This window comes from Aphanomyces astaci (assembly GCF_000520075.1).
Source record: "Aphanomyces astaci strain APO3 unplaced genomic scaffold supercont1.91, whole genome shotgun sequence".
Taxonomy (NCBI): Eukaryota; Oomycota; class Saprolegniomycetes; order Saprolegniales; family Verrucalvaceae; genus Aphanomyces; species Aphanomyces astaci.
In genome coordinates, this window is record NW_009798354.1 from 158,388 (window position 1) to 176,683 (window position 18,296).

Below are 18,296 nucleotides of genomic sequence, written 5' to 3' on the forward strand. Positions count from 1 at the left end.
ATATATATATATATATATATATATATATACAATGCCTTGGTTTCGTCCTCAAAGACCATAAACACTTTATCGAATAAATAATAAATATATATATTTATAGACGCCTGACGCCACCCAGACCATCGCCGTGGACGGAGCAGAGTACGGGCAGCTCCTAATTATCCAAACAAGCGACCCCGACGGCCTTGAAAGCCTCCAAATTCCTCCGTTTTCGTCAGCTTTATTCGTGTTTGATGGCCAAAAGTGGCAGACACTCACAGCCACTGAATTTGACACCACTCGCCTCACCAACGTCAAACAACTCACCGCCGCGGCCAACCTCAACCTTGGCGCGTTTCAGCTCACAGCGCACTCGCTGCAGGTATTTTATATATATATACGAAGAATCGTAGACATGGCATGGGGTTTATTGATATATATATATATATATGACCATGATGTACTACACATAGAAAAGTTTAGATTATATATATATATATATATATATAGAAAAAGTGTTTGTACTGTGTTTGTGTGTTTTTGGTTATAGTATCCTGAGAGTAGTAACACACATCTCGGGAACAGTTGTTTATTTTGATAAGTATAGCATATATATATGAGCTCGTATTTTAAATATATTTTTATGATAATTAGGTCGGGGGCCAGCCAGCCAATCGCGTGGCGTTATATGGCAAGGGAGGGGTGCTGACGTCGGATGAATCGCTCGGTTTCGACCCGCTCACGTCCACACTGCAAGTGCACCAGCTGCAGGTGGACCAGGTCGTTGGCAAGATTGATATGACCAACAGGTATATAAATATAAATATATATATATATATATATATATAATATTGGGACTTGGATATATTATATGATTGTTGTGTTTGATTTCAACATCGTCGTCGCAGTGGTGTGCTTCAAAGACCTGGTATGATGGTTGCTTGGATATATATATATATATATACGGATATACGAGTTGCAAGATTATATCTATATATATATATTTATGTATGTATGTACTGGATGGTGGTCGAGTGTTTATTACAGTACTATTGTCTTGAAGGTGTATATACTAGTCCTAAGGCTATTTCATTCCTCCTAGTATATTCGCGTTACTATTCATCCATCTATCTATATATATATTTAATTCGAGAGATGGAAACAGAGATATTGCTCGTTCAATATAAATATATAAATATATATATATATGAGTGCATTGTATACCAATTGGATGTTGCAATGTCATCGACTATTATAAACCCCGAGGTGAATAAAAAATACTCACAACCTATGGAAGGTATCCGTCATAATATATAGATGCATCACAACTACTCACTTTCCACGACTGTTTAATTTTGAAAATAATATATATATATATATATATAATATTGTATATCGTAGCGAACTGCGTGGCGTGGATATCATTGGCGGGTACATCCGGGGCATCAACATGAGTGCCATGGTGATGGAAGTGACTGGGGAAATGTATGTCGAGTCCAATGCATATGTGGGCGGGAGTCTCTCCGTGGACGGCCACGTCATGGGCTCAGGATCGTACGTTGATTCGTCCGACGGTCGCTTCAAAATCAACATATCCACACTTTTCAACGCTCTCGACACTGTCCTACAGCTCCGTGGGGTACAGATCTACATATATATATATATAGAGGGTTTTATTGTATTTATATATATATATATATCAAACGAGATATCAAACGATGTCGATTCTATGACGAAGGGCGTACAGTGTACAGTACCTACCTACCTACCTGTGTTTCGATCGACCCATGTTGATTTTAGAGATTGCATATAGTCGATTCGAATTATATATATATATTACGTTTTTTGATATTTGGACGAATATAAAGTGTGTTTGTATCGATTTGTTTTGTATTTCTTGTTTGTATGGTGATGGGTACCTAATTTTCCTCCCGCGGTTGGCCGTCAAAAGATGATATATATAAAGTTTAAGAGGTTTGTTTGTTAAGAGGTAGGTTAGTGAATCCTGTCATTCGTTGTAGCCAATCATATCGAACAAAGGAGTATGATTTGAGCCAATCAAACTGCTTTGTTTGATGTGGTGGCGATGCCTTCCAATAAATCAACGTGACCACTTTGTGTACATCTATGATTGTGTTGATAAATATTCAGTTCTATTTACTAGTATACAGATTGTGGAGCAACATTTGCAGTTTCTATATATTTTTGATAATATTTTGGTTGTAACTAGGTCACGTACACGTATAATCGCAGTGGATTCCCAGATAAACATTTTTCAAGTGGCGAAGAAGTGGGATTTATTGCTCAGGAAATGGAGCTGGTGCTGCCGCAGGTGGTCACGACAGATCAAAATGGCTATAAATACGTGGCCTACTCTCGTGTTGTACCCGTGCTCGTCGAAGGTTTGTGATATATATATATATTTATTTATATGAATCAAACTAGAAAATCCAATCGTGTGGCTTGATGTACGTATATATACGTGGTGGTTGTGTTGCGTGTACAGTTGGTATGACTAGCTACCTGCTCATGCCTTTCTGATGCACTTGTATATATATATATAAGGTATTTACGGTGTTGTGGTGTATCTTTTAGTGTTTGCTTCAAAATATAAATTTACATATATATATTTATATATAAATATTGTGGTGGGTACGTTGTGAGCTGTAATGTTGTCGTGGAGGTGTACCTCGTGTATGCATGTGAAGGTATATAATATATATATATATATATGTACACGGTTCGGACTGTTTTTTGCCGAGTATTGGGTTTTCCGATATATATTTTTAATATATTTGTATCTCTAGCGGTGAAAACACAAGCGACGCAAGTGGACGCGTTGGCTTCGCAAGTCGCCAAGCTACAAGCCCAAGTCGACCGCCTCGACGCCGCCCTTTTGTCCTTGAAAGCAACAACTTAATACCTCAATATAAATATATATAAATATATATATTTCTGAAAATACCACGGATATATTTTGGTTTGCATACGGACATTACAACACTACATACTAGTATGATAATAAAACATATATATATGAATAATGCAGCAGTGACACCCATCGAGTAGTGATGATGACATGGAAAGCAAAAATCAATCCAAGAAAAATACTTTGTATTTTAGGTTCTATAGATATTAATAGTATGGGCTCATGTATAATAAATAACACAGAGTTGTTATTTCAGGTTAATTATTTCATTTTTGAAGCAATAAACTGTACTATCTATAGCAGTATTTGAATGGCAGATCTAGACTACGACATCGCCACATCAAAACAAACATAGACATGGATGTAGGTCTCGACATTGATATAGAATATATATATATATATTCTATACATTGTTGAAACGTGAGCAAGAATACTCTACGAATGTAAATATATTATTACAACTAACTCAATATACTCTGCTACGTTATTTGTAACACATGTCGACATAGTTAGTACAATTGTAGGTGGTAGTACTCATCATGTACATACAATCCACACAACTTTGGTCATACACTAATTAAACACTGTCGGTACAGTTGGGCCATCATGTATTTCGGCTATTTCGTGGACATCCATATCAAATTAACTGGAGCGTTTTGTCTGGCAAATGATCTTCTGATTTACATGTCCACGATACATCAGTCGTAATTTTTATAAAAACCCCATGTTTATTACTCAAATATTATTACAACTTTTCAACAACGAAGTTATCTTTTTTGATATTTTTACATATCAAACGTGGAAACGATGTATACATCCATGATTTGGCTTATTAATCACCAATCATACGTCAATTGGAGACTAGAGACCCAATCAAATGTGAATGTGGAGTGTTATTTCATCCAATCATCATACGAGTATGGGTAAATCAATCCACACGGCAAAACTTGCGCTATAGAAATCGAACGTTCGACTCCATAAGATGCTCCATTGCTGCTTACTCTAGCCCAACACAAGAAGTAAACTCACGTGCCAACTACATGCAGAAACTGCTGAACGTTCCGAGTGTCGTGGGAACAACATGGCAACGTAGGATTACATCACCTGCGCTCGAACCACATCACGGCGGTAGTTTAACAGGAATGCAACCAAAGGGTCTCGTGACGTAAACATAAAGATAGGTGTATTCAAACGTGTGGCATCATCCGACCTACGGTAGCAGCAGAAGCAGCAGCCACGATGTGGACGTCGGTTGGATGATGGGAAAGCCTTGCAGCTGGGGCCAATAAATCAAGTTGGGGTGGGGGTGGTATAGTGTACATAGGGGCATCGGAGTTTGTTCGTCGATGCCTTGTTGGGAGGGAGCTCTTAGATGAACGCCCAGCCAGATCGTTCCCACGCCGAATCCTTGGTCGTGGTCTTGTCCTGTGCCGGTTGCACGGACGTTCCGGAGGTGGCGACAGGGCCGTGGGTCTCACGGATGGACAGCGTGGGGAAGGCGGCGAACTTGACCAGGGAGAGCATTGGGCACGGCGATGCAGATCAGAGAATGGCTGTTGCAGTGGCGATGCGAGTAGAGAGAGTATCAGTTGAAGGGTTGACCAATCACCGTCGAGGATTTCGTACTTCAAGGCCAGGCCACGTCCGGCGCGTCACACCATCATTGGAGAAAGTGGCCAATCACAGACCAGCATAGGTCTGAACGGTTTGTGCCCAATGTATAGTTTATTGGGATGATGAGGTGAACATAATAAAGCATGTTTTTTTGGGAACGTAGGATGATAGCTGTCAAGGATTAGGAAAATACCCACCTTGAAGATGGACACGTGAATAGAACGCCCAATCATATGTCTGCATTTTTTTGTCGTCACTATTACTTCAAGGATTAATACTATTAATAGTAACAGTTATTTATACTTCGAAGTAAGATCCAGTTAATATTTGGAGGTGTTGGTGTTTTAAAAATTCGAAATTATCAAGACGTGGGCAATACATACATACATACATCGTAAATTAACAGTAAAAGTTAACGAACGACTTGATATCCATACAAAAATGCCCGTGTGCGAGTACCGATATAAAAGTCTCGACATTATCTAAGATACTCGTAATATACATTTGTACTTCGCCAAAATCCACCAATCTTTGGAGAATTGACCACTCCCGTTTCACAATCAAGCAACAATGCGAAACGGCGCGTAACCGCTACATGGTCATCAGTTGAGGGTAGCTCACGTCGTTTCCATAGAGTTTCTCAAATACTACAGTACTAGTAGTTTAGAAACCCTCATACTTGATGAGGGACCTACTTACTGTATTACCAGGTTGAAGGACCAACTATGTACATACCTGCATTTTGTGTTTGTTGGCAAAGCCATTTCACCGGATACGACCTTGGTTTCCGGATAGCAACCATCTATTTCATAGACATTTGCGCAATGTGATATTTGGTGATGCGCCATAGAGCTTGTCGGATGGTACATATGTACTGTCGTTCGTGAAGCTGACTTCTCCTTGCTACTAACTACTACTACATTCTCCCACGTATTTGTTTGCTCAATACATATCTTGACCAACCCAAGCTATAGATCCTTCATGGCACCTTCTGCAGCGTTGAGTGTGCTGAGCTCATCGTTCCTAATCCACGGCATCCTTGCATTTCAATGCGGTCGTGCATTTCGTGCATGGTAAGTACTTCCTTCCTCCTTATCATGCCACTTGTTTGTTCTACCAGAATTGGCTACGATGCAAAATACCCCACATATCTCGTACTTCTGTCCAACAACGACTAGTACTACATTGCGTCGTCAGCTTACCTACGATTATTGCGACGAATGCTCATAGGACGGACGGAGATGCCGCCGCCACCGCTGGTCACGTTGCCATGTGCAAACTGCACCCAAAACTCATGTACTCGAAACGAGCGGTTGATTTCGCAGCTAGACACGGCCATACATCCACCGTGACGTGGCTACTGAGCCACCGCATTGGCATTGTATCGTACTTGACATGGGACTTTGCAGCCAAAGGTTCGCCCTCCAAAAAATACAAACATCAGTTTCCACTTGTATCTAGGTGGACATCTAGGTGTACTGCAAGCACTACATGCACACCAACCAAGCAGCGGCGGGTCTGCGAATGCATTGGACTGGGCAGCAGCCTATGGCCACGAGGCTACAGTTCGGTGGCTGCTGGATATGTATCCTAAGGTAAGTTGGTTTTGCTCGGTCTCCATTTTTTGTATGGAAGTTTAGGTCGTACATCGTACACTAAATCATGGTCATTTGAAAGATGTGATGATTCGCGGGGACATGTAGACGGTGGCGACGTCGTTTGCCATGACTAGAGCATCGAGTGAAGGACATTTGGCGATTGTGACGTTGTTGCACTGCAGCGGTCGCGTTCAGAATTGTAAGACCTCGGCCATGGACATGGCGGCCACCAATGGCCATCTGGAGATCGTCCAATTCTTACACGTGCACCGCATCGAAGGATGTACGACCTCTGCCATGGACGGTGCGGCCACCAATGGCCATCTGGAGATCGTGCAATTTTTGCACTCGAATCGGTACTACGAGCGTGCAAAAATTATGTATACATGTATACCAAATCAACACGATTGATTAGCATGGAGGGTTGCACGACCTCCGCCGTTCACGGCGCAGCGTCCAATGGCCACCTCGAGGTCGTACAATTTCTACGCCACAGCGCCATGGTGCACCCAGCGTTGGTTATCCAATTGGACCAAGCTGCCGGCAATGGCCATCTGGAAATCGTTAAGTTCTTATCGCGTGGAGGGCGGGCCACCACCATAGCCATGGACATGGCGGCGGCGAATGGACATTTCGAAGTTGTGCAGTTCTTACACGCCACGCGGGTTGAAGGTTGTACGACCTCGGCAATGGACATGGCAGCGACCAATGGCCATCTTGGCATCGTTCAATTCTTGCATCGTTATCGGGTATTGAATTCTTGAAGATTTTATTTTCACTTGAATATGAACCAATAATTAGAGCTTTTTCAATGTATAGTCTGAAGGAGCTACAGTGCAAGCCATGAACGGCGCGTCGGAAGGTGGCCATTTGGAAATTGTCCAGTTCTTACACGCCCATCGGTGCGTACAAAACATGAGTATCGGCCAAACTTGCGTAGCATGATTGTAATTGTACGACCTAGATCCGAGGGGTGTACGACCTCTGCCATGGATGCCGCGGCATCCCATGGCCATTTGGAAGTAGTCGCATGGCTCCATATGAATCGGTACTCCTGTTGTAACGATCATCATGTAAATAAGCTAGCCACAATCCAACGGATTCGAGTAGACTCGAAGGCGGTACCACCCGTGCAATGGACTACGCTGCACTGCATGGACATTTGGAAGTGGTAAAATGGCTCCATTATCATCGGTAGGTCTGTCTACTTGTAGCTTGTCAAAAGCAGGTTTATATTGCTAGTTAGACCAGAAATCGGCTGTACGACCTGGGCGATGGACTGGGCTGCAGCAAAGGGCCATCTGGAACTGCTTATGTTTCTGCATGATCATCGTCGCGAAGGCTGTACGATGCAAGCTAAAGCCTGGGCGACTGCAAATCGCCATGCCACGATTCTCGAATGGTTAGCTAGCCATGGTTATTGTGCTTGAAATTTCAAAAGAAGTCGGTTGTACAGTGTAAAGCAAAAAAAATATCTTGTGATGAGTATATTTGGTACAAATTTCCGGGCCCCGTCGAATCAATCGAATCTCCCCGACCAAACCGATCACAATAATCACTCCCATTGGTCAATCTGACATTACTCTTCGCTGATTAGCTATATTGTTATGCGGAAAACCAATCAAAATTCGAAGCGAGATCTGGGTTGTTCGGGGGCTTTATTTATCTGGCCAAAATGATATTTCCCATGGTACCAGTAAAACAACAAACACTATCTTTTAATATGAAATCGAATCTTTCGTTTTGATACGGTTGAAATACTATTAATAGTATAAATATCTGCAAAAACGTTGAAGTTGTCGTGTATTTTTTGCAGTTGTACTGTTTGGTATCAATGGTTATTCTACTCGCGATTCCATTTTGCACGGAGTTAGCGCTGGGAACAACATACACATACATGACATTACAGCATTAGTCGACTACTCTTGTGGACGAAGGCGATACATGGCCCCTTTGAAGCTCCAAGAGCAGGAACCCCACGCTCAGGTCGGTTTGGTTCGGGGTGACGGTGCTACTGCTGTTTGTGTTGCGTTGCTGATGTGGCTGCCCTGCAAATACCTTCACGCCGGCCATCGGGCGAGGGCGTTTGGTGGATTTCAACAGCGCCGCCGCGTACTTTTTCCGCTTCTTCGTCGCTTGGTGCTGCAAATGCGTCTGCTGGATCTCAAATGATGACAGTTTCAGGTGCTCGTCCTGCACAGATTGGCGGAACGCGGCTTCGAGCGACTCCAACTGTTCCTGGCGGCGCTTGGACTTTTCCGCGGACATGCTCGCGATCGTCATGACGTTGCACGTGTAGCGGCACATGCCTAGCACGCCCGACGTCTTGTCAAACTTCTTGCTCAATCGCATGGGCGTGCAATTCAACTTCTCGCTCAACCACTTGCGAAGTGGAATGCCGTTGGGGACGTCGGAAAGGAGGCCGAGTTTGAAGTCGTCCGACAGCCGCGTCGCGTACGCGACTTCGGCGTCGCTCCATGGACCGCATCGCTGCTCGCCACTGCCGCCGCTAGGTTTCCCCACAGGAGATAACTCGTCCACGCCCTTCACGGTGCTCATGCTTGTGCTGTCGCCGATAAGAATAGAAAACCCACGGCTCGCCTCAAACTTCAGGGTCAATACGACGACCAACGACTAGGATGTGAAGGATATGTTTCACTATTAAGCTTGGTTTTTGTATGTTCATTTAAAACGCCTTCAATTTGGTAAAACGTGGCAAGGTTAAACAAGTTTAACGTGTATATGATGGAGAACGTCGGCAAAGTTAAACTTTGTACAAGGCACGTTAAACACGTTCAACGAACGACATCGTCCGCAAATACAAAAAATATGCTGAAATCAATAAAAATCAATGTTGAAGGGGGAAACATCTTGTCTTTTGTATATAGAGTCGGTATTTCAAAACAATTCGTTGTGGACGGTTCAACCTTTTAAGCTTCATGTTCGTATCAATGGTACACGACCCCGACCACGTTTTAGGGCAAGATATTTTCCACCCTCAAAGATTGAACTTGAGTTCAACATAAACAGGCATTTTATTACCTACAATACCCTAGGTAATTAAATAACTTGGACGGTGCCTTCAAGCTGTGAGAACTAGACAAAGGGAGAAGAGGCCCAAAGCGAACTTGGTTGAGTGATGGGTTACACAGCGCACAATGAACATGCTATGAGAAGGAACGAGATGCAGTATGAGAGCTCACACGAATATACTGCTAACTATAGTTAAAATTAACGTGTTACTGGTAGAAATCTGTACTTCCGAAGCATGCGATCGAAATCTGTGGCCTTCTTTACCATGGCGGGTGTCAATTTCAAGCTGGCCCATGTGTTTTGACCGCATTCAAAACACGTTTTACCCTTATATCCGGGTATATGAAACCGGTAACGGACACCAAAATATTTCTAATTTAATTCAAACACACATAGTCAGTTGACGATGTATCATTATATTTATTTTATCAACTGGACAGACTGTCGGGTATTTACGAAATCCCCATCCCACAAAACCCATCACAAGCGGCGGCAGTTGGCGGCAGTTCCAGCATGGACTGGCTAAAGAAGAAAACGAAGGAAGTGACGTCCAAGGTCGCGAAGATCCAGAAAGACCAGAAGGTCAAGGGACAGACCTTTTCCGGCACAGGACACTCCATGCAGACTCCATCGGCGGCACCACCGCCGCCTCCTTCTCGACAGGCGCCCCCAAGGCCTGCATCCGCCGACTCTAACTTGTCTGAGGACGAGCGCATGCTTCGTCGGCAGCAACAGGTCCCTTCATACATGTGATTCGTCAGGAAGGATCTGTTTTCATCGTGGATTGATGTAGGCGGAAGCAGCGGCCAAGCGCGGTGTGCCGCCACCTAAGAAACGTCCCGCGAATGTCGACAGCTCCGTGACACGACCAGACAATGCATTTGAAGATGACTCGTCGACGTCGGAAGCGTTCGAACAAGCCAAAGCATTTGAAAAACTGCGGATTGCCGAAGCAGGATACAATCCGTATGTACGCCCGTCCATCATCTACCGCCGCCCCTTCCTTCCAAGGGTCCTGAAATGTGTGTGTCCTAGGTATGAGGCGACGATCAGCTCATCGACCGCGGCGCGGTCTGCCGCCGTGATCACAGCGCAGACATCTCCATCCCGACCCACATCAAGGGACGTCCCATCCCCGTCGAAACAACGTCCTTCGTCGCCGTCGCTCCCACCGGCCACCGCCGCGACCATGCACAAGATCCTTCAAAACATACTGGACCACCCCGAAGACGAAAAGTTCCACAAGTTGCGGCTGTCAAATGGCGCGATCCAAGCCAAGATCGCATGTGTCCCGGAAGCATTGGCGTTTTTGCATGAGATTGGCTTTGATGCAGTTGTGTTGGATGACCATGAAGAGTACTTGGTGTTGAATGCCACGCGAACGTCCACGGACACGTTGGCGGCGGCCGTGGCGCGGCTTCAAAATGGGACCTCGACCTAACCTTATATGGAGAACAACAGTGTCCACATACAGCATTATTGAGGATATGGTGCAACATATAAAGTCTTGCAGTTTTTGAGCGGGGGACACAGACTGCATATATCAGATATCGAGGGTTCAACCAGAGTTGAAAGCATTAAAATATCCGACCGCTTGGCTTTCCGTGACTATGGCGCCGACACTCCAAGGCCGCCGGCGTGACGAACAACGACCTGGGGATGATGATCCACGGTTACGACGACATGGACGAAGGTGGGGCCACGGGCGCCAACTTGCCCACGCGCACATGCGATCGCGTCGAGTACTTGTCCGTGACAGCTCGTGTTTTCTCTGGGTCGGTCAGCGACACTTGGTACTCGGCGTCGTGGATCTTGTACAGATGCGCCACGCAATCCACGACTTGCACGGCGTTGTACTTCGTGTAATAGTGCAACGTTGGCGTCTAACCACTGGTTGTTAGAGCAACGAGTGTATGGAGATGACAACAATATACCCATGGACATTTTTCGTCGGTCACGAGGCGAGTCATGTACACGACTGCCGCTGCCAAAATGGACGGTGGGTACGATATCGTGATGGAATAGTCGACGACAGCAAGTTCAGTCAAGTACTATATCATGGATAGAGGTGAATTGGGGAATGGAAAGAATGTATGTGGGAGTTACATGTGCGAAGTGTTGTTGGACTTCTGTCGTACATCCGGCCAGGATAAACCGCTCGAGGAAGTGGTAGACGTTGGTTCCGCTGAGCTTGTACTCTAACGCTTCCAGCACGGTGGTTTCCATCGCCAGCATTTCGTCGTTGGTGTACGTGTGGTCGCTGATGTACACAAAGTCTTCGATGCTGGGTGCGACGACTTCTTCGTACTTGCATGCGAGAATCATGCACGCGCATCCGAGGAGCTGCAGCTTCCCGCGGGCCAATCTCATCGTGGACAAACATCGGTCGACAAGATGAATCGCCAAGTGCAACGTGTGCGGCACGAGCTTGTACTCTTCGCCGACCTCCACCAGCCAGTCCACGAGGATGCCCCGCATGCGGCAATTGATATCGCTCTTGACCCCATCTTTGACTTCGGTTAGGTAATCTGATTGGACGCGGTACTTGTGTTCGTGGCTACGGTGAAACATGTCTACTTCGCGGGCTATCGCGTCGTTCTCCTTGGAGTCGATCATACGGACTTGATCGACATACACATCCAAATCGAATTCCGAGCCTACACAGCCAGTCATCATCGATGCCAAGTCGACGGAATCGCGACATACTCAACGAACTCATGCGAACATCGAACATCCGCTGTCGCTCTCGCTGTTCCTGTGTCTGAGACTCCAGCGACACCCGTCTTGCGGATAATGATGATCTCCGATGAACAAGTCCTGTGCCTGAGGTAGCGGTGGTGAGAACGACGTCCTGGCTCGCTTTTCGCTTCTTCGCCGAGATCACGACAGGTGCATCAACGTCCTCTTGACTCGGCGATGTCGATTGAGTTTCGGACACGGACGTTTGTGACTGCGTCAACTGTTGGGCGGCTGCCGCTTTCAGGTTCAGCCGGGTGGTCATGCGCGTCGACGGCACCACATTCGACGACTTGTGTGTGTTACTGATGTCTTCCAGCGCTCCTCGCTTCCTCTTCCGGTCTGTGTTGTCATGCATCATCATGGGGGGTTGATATAGCGGGGGTTGTGACGGCGATGGCGGCCTGTCTCGGCGAGTGGCAAATGGGGACTGCCAACTTGAGCGCGAAGGTCAAATAAAACACACTCAAATAAATTCAAATTTGAACTCAATTCATACAATCCTCCAGTACAAAGCTCGCGCGTTTTGTAACAAAGTATTAAAATTTGTTATGCAAATCAACCAATCAAACACCTCGAATTCAAATTGATCCAATATTATTGGCTGTACTTGAATTCCGCATACACAACGTTATCCGGATGATTTCATCCCAGGCGACGCGATCTTTCACTTTCCAACCAGACACCTCGCAGCATCATGTCTGACGCCGCTACCGTGCCGCTCATCGAACCCGGCGTGGACAGCAATGGCATCAAGACTGGCGACTGGAAAGCTCCCATCTTTGGCTGCTTCGACACGTTCGTTCCTAATGGTATGTCGCTCCATGCAACGTTTATTTGACCTGACTTCGGATCTAGCGCTGATGACGTTTGCCTGCCCGTGCGTAACTCTCTCCCAAGTTTTGGCGCGGCTTGGATCGTTTCCATACACCACAGCGCTTATCACGACGTATTCGTTAGCTGTGTACTTCGTTGTAGCGGGCTCGTTGAACCGCCAGTGGCTCAATGTGCTCTCGGCCGTCCTTGCCGTGGGTCTTGCCATTTTCAAATGGAACCTGCGCACAAAAGTACGCACGATGTTTGCAATCCCAGGTGTGTGGTGGGAAGATGCCCTGTGTACCATCTTCTGCAGCTGTTGCTCCCTTGCCCAAATCGCCACCCATGTCGAAAGCTACACGCCTGGCGCCTGTTCGTTCGATGCCAAGGCCACGTTGCAAGGCTACCGTCTCTAGATTGTACCTTGTAGAAAATATACATACACGATGAATTGACTGTGTCATGCAGTTGCATCCAGGGCTTTCATTCAACGAATTACGAACTGTGGGGACTCTCGACCACTTGAACGATTCAATCGAGCGGCAAGTCCAGTACTGTACTCAACCCCCGTAAATGTAGTTTAACACACACGACATGCACCGTAGAGTAGCTAGTAGTACTGTGATGCCGCCGATCTCATGTATGCTGCGACCATCGTCCCATGAACGACGCTCTGAATTGATGACCAAGGGCGGGTCAGTGCCGACTTGCCATATACTAGTAACATTATCGCAATATTGTACGATTGAGACTTCAACGTAAAAGAAATCAAACGACAGTTAGGCTTAGACGATGTATCCTGGCAGCGTGGCCTTGGCATCAAATGCACACTCGTTGGGGGTGTAACTCTCGACGTGGGTCGCGATCTGGGCGATGGAGCACCATCCACAGAAGAGGACGACGCATCCATCTTCGACAATGGAACCTGGAATGTGAAACAGGAACCGCACCTTGGTGCGCATGTACCACAAATACCCAAACGAGACGATGCCGACAAGCGCGGCGATCACGTCCAATGCCGTCGTGTGCACGCCAATCGCCACGAGGAACAAGATGTACGCAACAAAGGTCACAATTAGCGCCGTGAGGTAGTTGACAAACCCCACGCGTGCTGCGATTTGCGCCACGGACACACACGGAAAGATCACCGTCATGAGCGCTAGGGATAGATAAGGGGATGTGGTTGGGAGATACTGCATGGACGTACTGTTGGGAACGAGGGTGTCCAAGCACCCAAAGAGCGACACCTTCCACTTGTGCGTGGTGATGCCGTTGTCGTCCATCCCGCCATCCGACGGCTTCTTGAGCAGGTTTTGGGATGACATGGCCGGATCACAAATGAGGAAAGATCTACACGGTCGTCCGGATACGCTGGCGGTTTCAGAATCCGGTTACATATTCGCTATGATAGACGATTAGGCATACAAATACAAAGTGAAGGCGTCTTTCGTACTTTATTGTAGGCAAGGTGAAAACAAGATCAACTGATCTATATTAAAAGAGCGGAAAGTCCGACTCCTCTAATCTTCGGGATTTTGGGTCTTTTGGCAAGTATATGAGCTTACTGGACCTATAATGCTGTTCCAAAGCAATTGCGCTTTGCAAATACACCAACACTGTCCAATTTGCATGAGGATCTAACGTTAACGAGTTATTAACTGGAAGTTATGGCACTCATTCTGTGTGAAGACAGCATTTGATGTATGATTGGCTTAATTCAACCAATCAAACGATTTTCCATAAAAATGATACTTTAGACTTCAATAAATTGAGTCGTCAAACATTCCAAATCGCAATATTCCGTCCATGCAGGATTCCACCGCCGAGACCGCGACGGACGGATGGTCGTCATCGCTCTCGACGAAAGATGACCGTGGCGTCGATGGACAAGCCACAGACATCCCCACGGCGTTAAATCCATGGACGCTCTCTGTGGGAAGCATGTACGTGTTGCCGTTCATCGCCAGTCGAAGCAACGCTCGACAACAAGCCGCGCTTCGTGCGCACCTCCCTTCGGACGCCGACCGCGCTGACTTTACCGGTTCCGGGCCTGGCTTTGTCATGCTCATTCGATACACCGACAGTCCCGTGGGTCCGTACGACGAGCTTCTTCTCGTGCCTGGCGCGTTCACTCCTCCATCGTCGTCGACTCCCATTGCAGTAGAACACCACATTCAAGAAAGGTACCTTCAAGCGCACGGGTTGCTTGCATCTCGGCGCGTAACTCGGATCTATGTATCGTCCGAGGCGTCCCTTCGTAACGGCCGTCGGAACTGGGGTATTCGCAAGGAACTGGCCGACTTTACATGGACGCAGCAGCCGTCCCCGTCTACATGGTCGTCGCTCACGAACGTGGTTGTGAAGGATCGACTTAGTGGCGACGTGTTATGCGACGTAACGTTAAAGTCCGTGAACACGTGGCGCGTTCCTGTGCGCATGGACTGGTTGCAGGGACTCGCGCTGCCGCCGCTGGAGGAGCGTGTCATCGACGACCAAGGACTTCCATCTCCCGACAACGCGTGGGTCCAGACCGTGCTCGGCGGTACATTGCGCATGCAGCCAGCGTCGATGGTCGTCACAGCCCCATCATTCACGACTGTCCACGAAGACAAGTTCCCCAACCTCCATGAGCTCAACCTGTGGCCAGGGGTGCATTGCAGCGGCATCATGACGTTCACAGCGACCAAGACCCAGACGTTTCCACCACCGAAACCCTGCATGCCACGTGATCGATCGCAATGATCAAGAGCGCTGCCACCGCCGCCATGCAGTTTAAAGACATCGTAATCAACCCAAGTTGCTTTCCATCGACTTTCATGTTGAACTGTTTGTCCTTGAAACGTCTGTGCGGATTCTTTGCCAAATTGATCGATCGATTGTTATGTACAGTACTGACACAATGGTCCAGTGACCGTCACACTAATTTCAGTCACACACTAATTCGGATTGGTCGAATAGTGGATTTGATTGGCCCGTTGCATTTTGTTCTGGGTTTTGATTGGTCGTATATCGATTGTCTGCCAATGTGGTTCTTCTGCTCTGGTTTCATGCATCAGATCGTTCCAGGGTATGTTTTATATTGCACATTTTCCAAATGTCCATCGAGCCAAGGTGTAGATAATCACACTGAGGTGGTTGGTCCTTGTAACGTCATATAGTCATATAGTACTCCAAAACATGCCATATAGTACTCCAAAACATGCCCAATACAAGTACTAATGTTATTGGAGCCACCAACACATACATTTCGTCCGTGTAAACTGCGGACGACTGAACATGTATCATCATCGTCGTACGTTCATCACACGTGGTCTAATGCTGTCCATCCACGAGCACTTTGACTTGAAACAGCTTGGATGATGTCATATTGCCCTCCTCACTTGATGCAGTAGACCGATTCGTAGTGTACGCAGCAGCTTTCCCAGTGTCGAGATCTCGATCCCAATTGTACCGTCCTACAAGTTGTTTAATAGCCAGTGTGCAACGCAACAAGGTATACAACATCATGTCAATATACGATGTACATATATATATATATATATATATATATATATATATATATTGTTGTGTTTATTCAAAACGAAAGTATCGAATCACAACCAAGTGATCTAAAGGATTTAGGCCAGAGTATTGAGCCAATTCAGAGAATATTCCCATTCATGTAATAACCTGTGACTGAAACGACTGTACAAATCAACATCATGCCACGGGAGGTTAGTTTCCATACACACTTCCATTACAAATCGATCCATGACCAGTATATTTGGCGCATCCTCTGCACCAAAAACGTCCAAAACACAATATATATATATATATATATATATTTCAACGTATTCCAATCCACACACACATATATATGACGTACCACTGCTCTGAATCACGCGTCGGTTGTGGCTGTTGTCGTCGACGGACGCCAGTGCCACAAACTCACTGATCCCAATCAACGACTGTTCCATCGGGTTGAGCTCATGGTCGTCCATGGGATGACTTGGTTGCGACGCCGACGCTCCATTCCGTCGGGCTTGGCGGGAGGACGAGGCGGCGGCTTTGGTGTCTCGATATGGGGAAAACGTCGGCGATTCCGACAGATGCAACCCATTTCTCTGGACTGACGTCGGACTAATGACGTTAAAATCCGTCCAACCGGGACTTTTAGACGGCGATGCTGATGACGGAGACGTGGTGGTGGCTGCTGCTGCTGCTGGAGGTGGATACACGAACGGGTTGGGGTGCACCATACCACGGTCCCGCGCCAACAAATCTAACCCATATAAATATATATATATATAAACATCAAATCTAACCCATATAAATATATATATATATATAAACATCGTTTGGAGTGTAAACTCGGATGTTTGTACCTCGTTCGTGGTCGAGTTGCTGGCGTTCTCGTATCATCGCGTCTAAACATCATCAAGGTGTTGATCGTTACGATGGGTGGAGGGGTAAAAAATAGAATATATATATATATATATTCTCTCCAATGCACGTTTTACAGCACGACGCAGAATAGTACTACGTCGTATACAGTAAGTGCAACCAAGTCGACAACGCCAGAAATGAGCATTATATAATAATCACCCAAACATATGGAAATATATATATATATAAACCCATCGCAACGTCGTACCTCGTTCGAGCTGCATCTGCTGCCGCTCAAGTTGAATTTGCACGCGCTCCAACCGCAACTCGTCCAGCATGGCCTGCATTTGAGAGATCACGTCGGGGGAGTTGTTGGGGTCGTTTCGGGACATGGAGCCGCCGCCGCCACGGGATGGCGACGAATACGGGACAGGCGGGGGATTCACGTGGGTCGTCGATGGAGGTAGGGGCGTGTGGATGCTCGCTGCGGACGTGGTGCCGCCAGACGAGACGTACGTCTGCTGCTGTCTCGGAGGATTTGGTAAGGCAGAGACGTGGCCGAGTTTCTGTTGCGCGCGCAAATGCTGTTGCCGCTGGTACTGCCGTTCTACAACAAAATGTTAGTGTGGAAGTGTGGGAGATCCATGCAATCGTACCGCGCTGGGCTTGGTCCTCCTCTTTTATACGCTTCTCGTCATCTTCTTTGGCCTTTAGCATCGTCTTTTCCTGAACCTGCTCGTCCAATTGCTACGACAGGGAGTTGATTGACATTCATATGGACATAACGAGCATATGTACCTGTCGCCATCGTAACTTTTCTTGATGTCGCTGCAAATGCAAAATCATTTCGTCCGGCTCGTGGAGTTTAAATCGGCGCTTCGACAAGACATCACCGACACCGCCGCTGGTGGACGGACTAGACATCGTCGACGATGGACGACGGAACGGTGAAGTCGACCTCGTAGCTGCATCCTCCTCCCCTTCCCGCGATCGCCGCGTGGTGGAAACACCTTCCTCCAGAGACGAGGGCCATCCTGGCGGCCACGACGACGATCCTTCTCCTGCCATGATGCTGATCGCCGACGCGGGGAATTCGAATATGGCAATCCGGACCAAACTTGTTATCCGGTACCTACAAATATTCAGGACAATAATATTATCTACTGGAACGGAAAATATGTAGAAATAGAAATATATTGATCCGGATAACATGCAGTATCTGGATA

The 18,296-nt window shown here is 46.6% G+C and overlaps 10 protein-coding genes across 13 annotated transcripts in view; 5 read left to right on the plus strand and 5 right to left on the minus strand.

Annotated features, from left to right (window-relative positions):
• Positions 1-2,902, plus strand: part of H257_16732 (hypothetical protein) — a gene marked incomplete at its 5' end in the record, with an annotated part of 9,944 nt that extends 7,042 nt beyond the window's left edge. The window contains 5 exons of the mRNA XM_009845265.1: positions 101-361; positions 634-788; positions 1,381-1,618; positions 2,210-2,381; positions 2,787-2,902. Of these exons, the coding sequence (XP_009843567.1) occupies positions 101-361; positions 634-788; positions 1,381-1,618; positions 2,210-2,381; positions 2,787-2,899 (939 nt within the window). The 3' untranslated portion in view covers positions 2,900-2,902. The remainder of the gene's footprint in view (positions 1-100; positions 362-633; positions 789-1,380; positions 1,619-2,209; positions 2,382-2,786) is intronic.
• Positions 2,903-4,066: 1,164 nt separating this feature from the next.
• On the minus strand, positions 4,067-4,462 carry H257_16733 (hypothetical protein). The gene has a single exon (XM_009845266.1). It carries the CDS (start codon positions 4,430-4,432, stop codon positions 4,277-4,279), a length of 156 nt encoding a protein of 51 aa, XP_009843568.1. The 5' UTR covers positions 4,433-4,462; the 3' UTR covers positions 4,067-4,276.
• A 970-nt stretch (positions 4,463-5,432) lies between these two features.
• H257_16734 lies at positions 5,433-7,608 on the plus strand. 2 transcript variants are annotated; one of them, XM_009845267.1, is made up of 10 exons: positions 5,433-5,452; positions 5,497-5,595; positions 5,753-5,937; positions 5,984-6,117; positions 6,226-6,476; positions 6,536-6,869; positions 6,940-7,022; positions 7,085-7,168; positions 7,231-7,314; positions 7,367-7,608. In XM_009845267.1, exons 2-10 carry the CDS (start codon positions 5,504-5,506, stop codon positions 7,548-7,550), a joined length of 1,431 nt encoding a protein of 476 aa, XP_009843569.1. In that variant the 5' UTR covers positions 5,433-5,452; positions 5,497-5,503; the 3' UTR covers positions 7,551-7,608. The 2 variants fall into 2 exon arrangements, with proteins under 2 accessions (XP_009843569.1, XP_009843570.1); XM_009845268.1 differs by having other exon boundaries at positions 5,433-5,595.
• A 388-nt stretch (positions 7,609-7,996) lies between these two features.
• On the minus strand, positions 7,997-8,696 carry H257_16735 (hypothetical protein). The gene has a single exon (XM_009845269.1). It carries the CDS (start codon positions 8,677-8,679, stop codon positions 8,032-8,034), a length of 648 nt encoding a protein of 215 aa, XP_009843571.1. The 5' UTR covers positions 8,680-8,696; the 3' UTR covers positions 7,997-8,031.
• Positions 8,697-9,563: 867 nt separating this feature from the next.
• H257_16736 lies at positions 9,564-11,253 on the plus strand. 2 transcript variants are annotated; one of them, XM_009845270.1, is made up of 3 exons: positions 9,564-9,888; positions 9,947-10,119; positions 10,189-11,253. In XM_009845270.1, exons 1-3 carry the CDS (start codon positions 9,667-9,669, stop codon positions 10,592-10,594), a joined length of 801 nt encoding a protein of 266 aa, XP_009843572.1. In that variant the 5' UTR covers positions 9,564-9,666; the 3' UTR covers positions 10,595-11,253. The 2 variants fall into 2 exon arrangements, with proteins under 2 accessions (XP_009843572.1, XP_009843573.1); XM_009845271.1 differs by having other exon boundaries at positions 9,947-11,253.
• Positions 10,647-12,312, minus strand: H257_16737. 2 transcript variants are annotated; one of them, XM_009845273.1, is made up of 4 exons: positions 11,860-12,312; positions 11,260-11,810; positions 11,088-11,204; positions 10,663-11,036 (listed from the first exon to the last, which is right to left on the minus strand). In XM_009845273.1, the coding sequence occupies exons 1-4, from the start codon at positions 12,251-12,253 to the stop codon at positions 10,827-10,829; spliced, it is 1,272 nt and encodes a 423-aa protein (XP_009843575.1). In that variant the 5' UTR covers positions 12,254-12,312; the 3' UTR covers positions 10,663-10,826. The 2 variants fall into 2 exon arrangements, with proteins under 2 accessions (XP_009843574.1, XP_009843575.1); XM_009845272.1 differs by having other exon boundaries at positions 10,647-11,204.
• Positions 12,313-12,568: 256 nt separating this feature from the next.
• On the plus strand, positions 12,569-13,184 carry H257_16738 (hypothetical protein). Its single transcript, XM_009845274.1, has 2 exons — positions 12,569-12,701; positions 12,748-13,184. Exons 1-2 carry the CDS (start codon positions 12,587-12,589, stop codon positions 13,119-13,121), a joined length of 489 nt encoding a protein of 162 aa, XP_009843576.1. The 5' UTR covers positions 12,569-12,586; the 3' UTR covers positions 13,122-13,184.
• Positions 13,185-13,385: 201 nt separating this feature from the next.
• On the minus strand, positions 13,386-14,037 carry H257_16739 (hypothetical protein). The gene is made up of 2 exons (XM_009845275.1): positions 13,913-14,037; positions 13,386-13,864 (listed from the first exon to the last, which is right to left on the minus strand). Exons 1-2 carry the CDS (start codon positions 14,028-14,030, stop codon positions 13,491-13,493), a joined length of 492 nt encoding a protein of 163 aa, XP_009843577.1. The 5' UTR covers positions 14,031-14,037; the 3' UTR covers positions 13,386-13,490.
• Positions 14,038-14,484: 447 nt separating this feature from the next.
• H257_16740 (hypothetical protein) lies at positions 14,485-15,517 on the plus strand. Its single transcript, XM_009845276.1, has one exon. It carries the CDS (start codon positions 14,512-14,514, stop codon positions 15,445-15,447), a length of 936 nt encoding a protein of 311 aa, XP_009843578.1. The 5' UTR covers positions 14,485-14,511; the 3' UTR covers positions 15,448-15,517.
• A 358-nt stretch (positions 15,518-15,875) lies between these two features.
• H257_16741 (hypothetical protein) lies at positions 15,876-18,163 on the minus strand. Its single transcript, XM_009845277.1, has 6 exons — positions 17,869-18,163; positions 17,727-17,817; positions 17,339-17,677; positions 17,070-17,111; positions 16,571-16,966; positions 15,876-16,160 (listed from the first exon to the last, which is right to left on the minus strand). The coding sequence occupies exons 1-6, from the start codon at positions 18,136-18,138 to the stop codon at positions 16,018-16,020; spliced, it is 1,281 nt and encodes a 426-aa protein (XP_009843579.1). The 5' UTR covers positions 18,139-18,163; the 3' UTR covers positions 15,876-16,017.
• Between the last annotated feature and the right edge of the window lie 133 nt (positions 18,164-18,296).

Coding starts and splice junctions, on each gene's coding strand:
- H257_16741 (XM_009845277.1), bottom strand. CDS start 18,138: ATGGCAGGAGAAGGATCGTCGTCGTGGCCGCCAGGATGGCCCTCGTCT. Junction 17,678..17,726: donor GGAGGACCAAGCCCAGCGCG/GTACGATTGCAT, acceptor ATTTTGTTGTAG/AACGGCAGTACCAGCGGCAA. Junction 16,967..17,069: donor GCAACTCGACCACGAACGAG/GTACAAACATCC, acceptor TATATGGGTTAG/ATTTGTTGGCGCGGGACCGT.
- H257_16734 (XM_009845268.1), top strand. CDS start 5,504: ATGGCACCTTCTGCAGCGTTGAGTGTGCTGAGCTCATCGTTCCTAATC. Junction 6,118..6,225: donor TGCTGGATATGTATCCTAAG/GTAAGTTGGTTT, acceptor GGGGACATGTAG/ACGGTGGCGACGTCGTTTGC. Junction 6,870..6,939: donor AATTCTTGCATCGTTATCGG/GTATTGAATTCT, acceptor TTCAATGTATAG/TCTGAAGGAGCTACAGTGCA.
- H257_16733 (XM_009845266.1), bottom strand. CDS start 4,432: ATGCTCTCCCTGGTCAAGTTCGCCGCCTTCCCCACGCTGTCCATCCGT.
- H257_16737 (XM_009845273.1), bottom strand. CDS start 12,253: ATGATGATGCATGACAACACAGACCGGAAGAGGAAGCGAGGAGCGCTG. Junction 11,811..11,859: donor TGTTCGCATGAGTTCGTTGA/GTATGTCGCGAT, acceptor CTGGCTGTGTAG/GCTCGGAATTCGATTTGGAT. Junction 11,205..11,259: donor TCCAACAACACTTCGCACAT/GTAACTCCCACA, acceptor TCCATGATATAG/TACTTGACTGAACTTGCTGT.
- H257_16738 (XM_009845274.1), top strand. CDS start 12,587: ATGTCTGACGCCGCTACCGTGCCGCTCATCGAACCCGGCGTGGACAGC. Junction 12,702..12,747: donor CGACACGTTCGTTCCTAATG/GTATGTCGCTCC, acceptor CTTCGGATCTAG/CGCTGATGACGTTTGCCTGC.
- H257_16740 (XM_009845276.1), top strand. CDS start 14,512: ATGCAGGATTCCACCGCCGAGACCGCGACGGACGGATGGTCGTCATCG.
- H257_16736 (XM_009845271.1), top strand. CDS start 9,667: ATGGACTGGCTAAAGAAGAAAACGAAGGAAGTGACGTCCAAGGTCGCG. Junction 9,889..9,946: donor TGCTTCGTCGGCAGCAACAG/GTCCCTTCATAC, acceptor GGATTGATGTAG/GCGGAAGCAGCGGCCAAGCG.
- H257_16735 (XM_009845269.1), bottom strand. CDS start 8,679: ATGAGCACCGTGAAGGGCGTGGACGAGTTATCTCCTGTGGGGAAACCT.
- H257_16739 (XM_009845275.1), bottom strand. CDS start 14,030: ATGTCATCCCAAAACCTGCTCAAGAAGCCGTCGGATGGCGGGATGGAC. Junction 13,865..13,912: donor GGACACCCTCGTTCCCAACA/GTACGTCCATGC, acceptor ATCTATCCCTAG/CGCTCATGACGGTGATCTTT.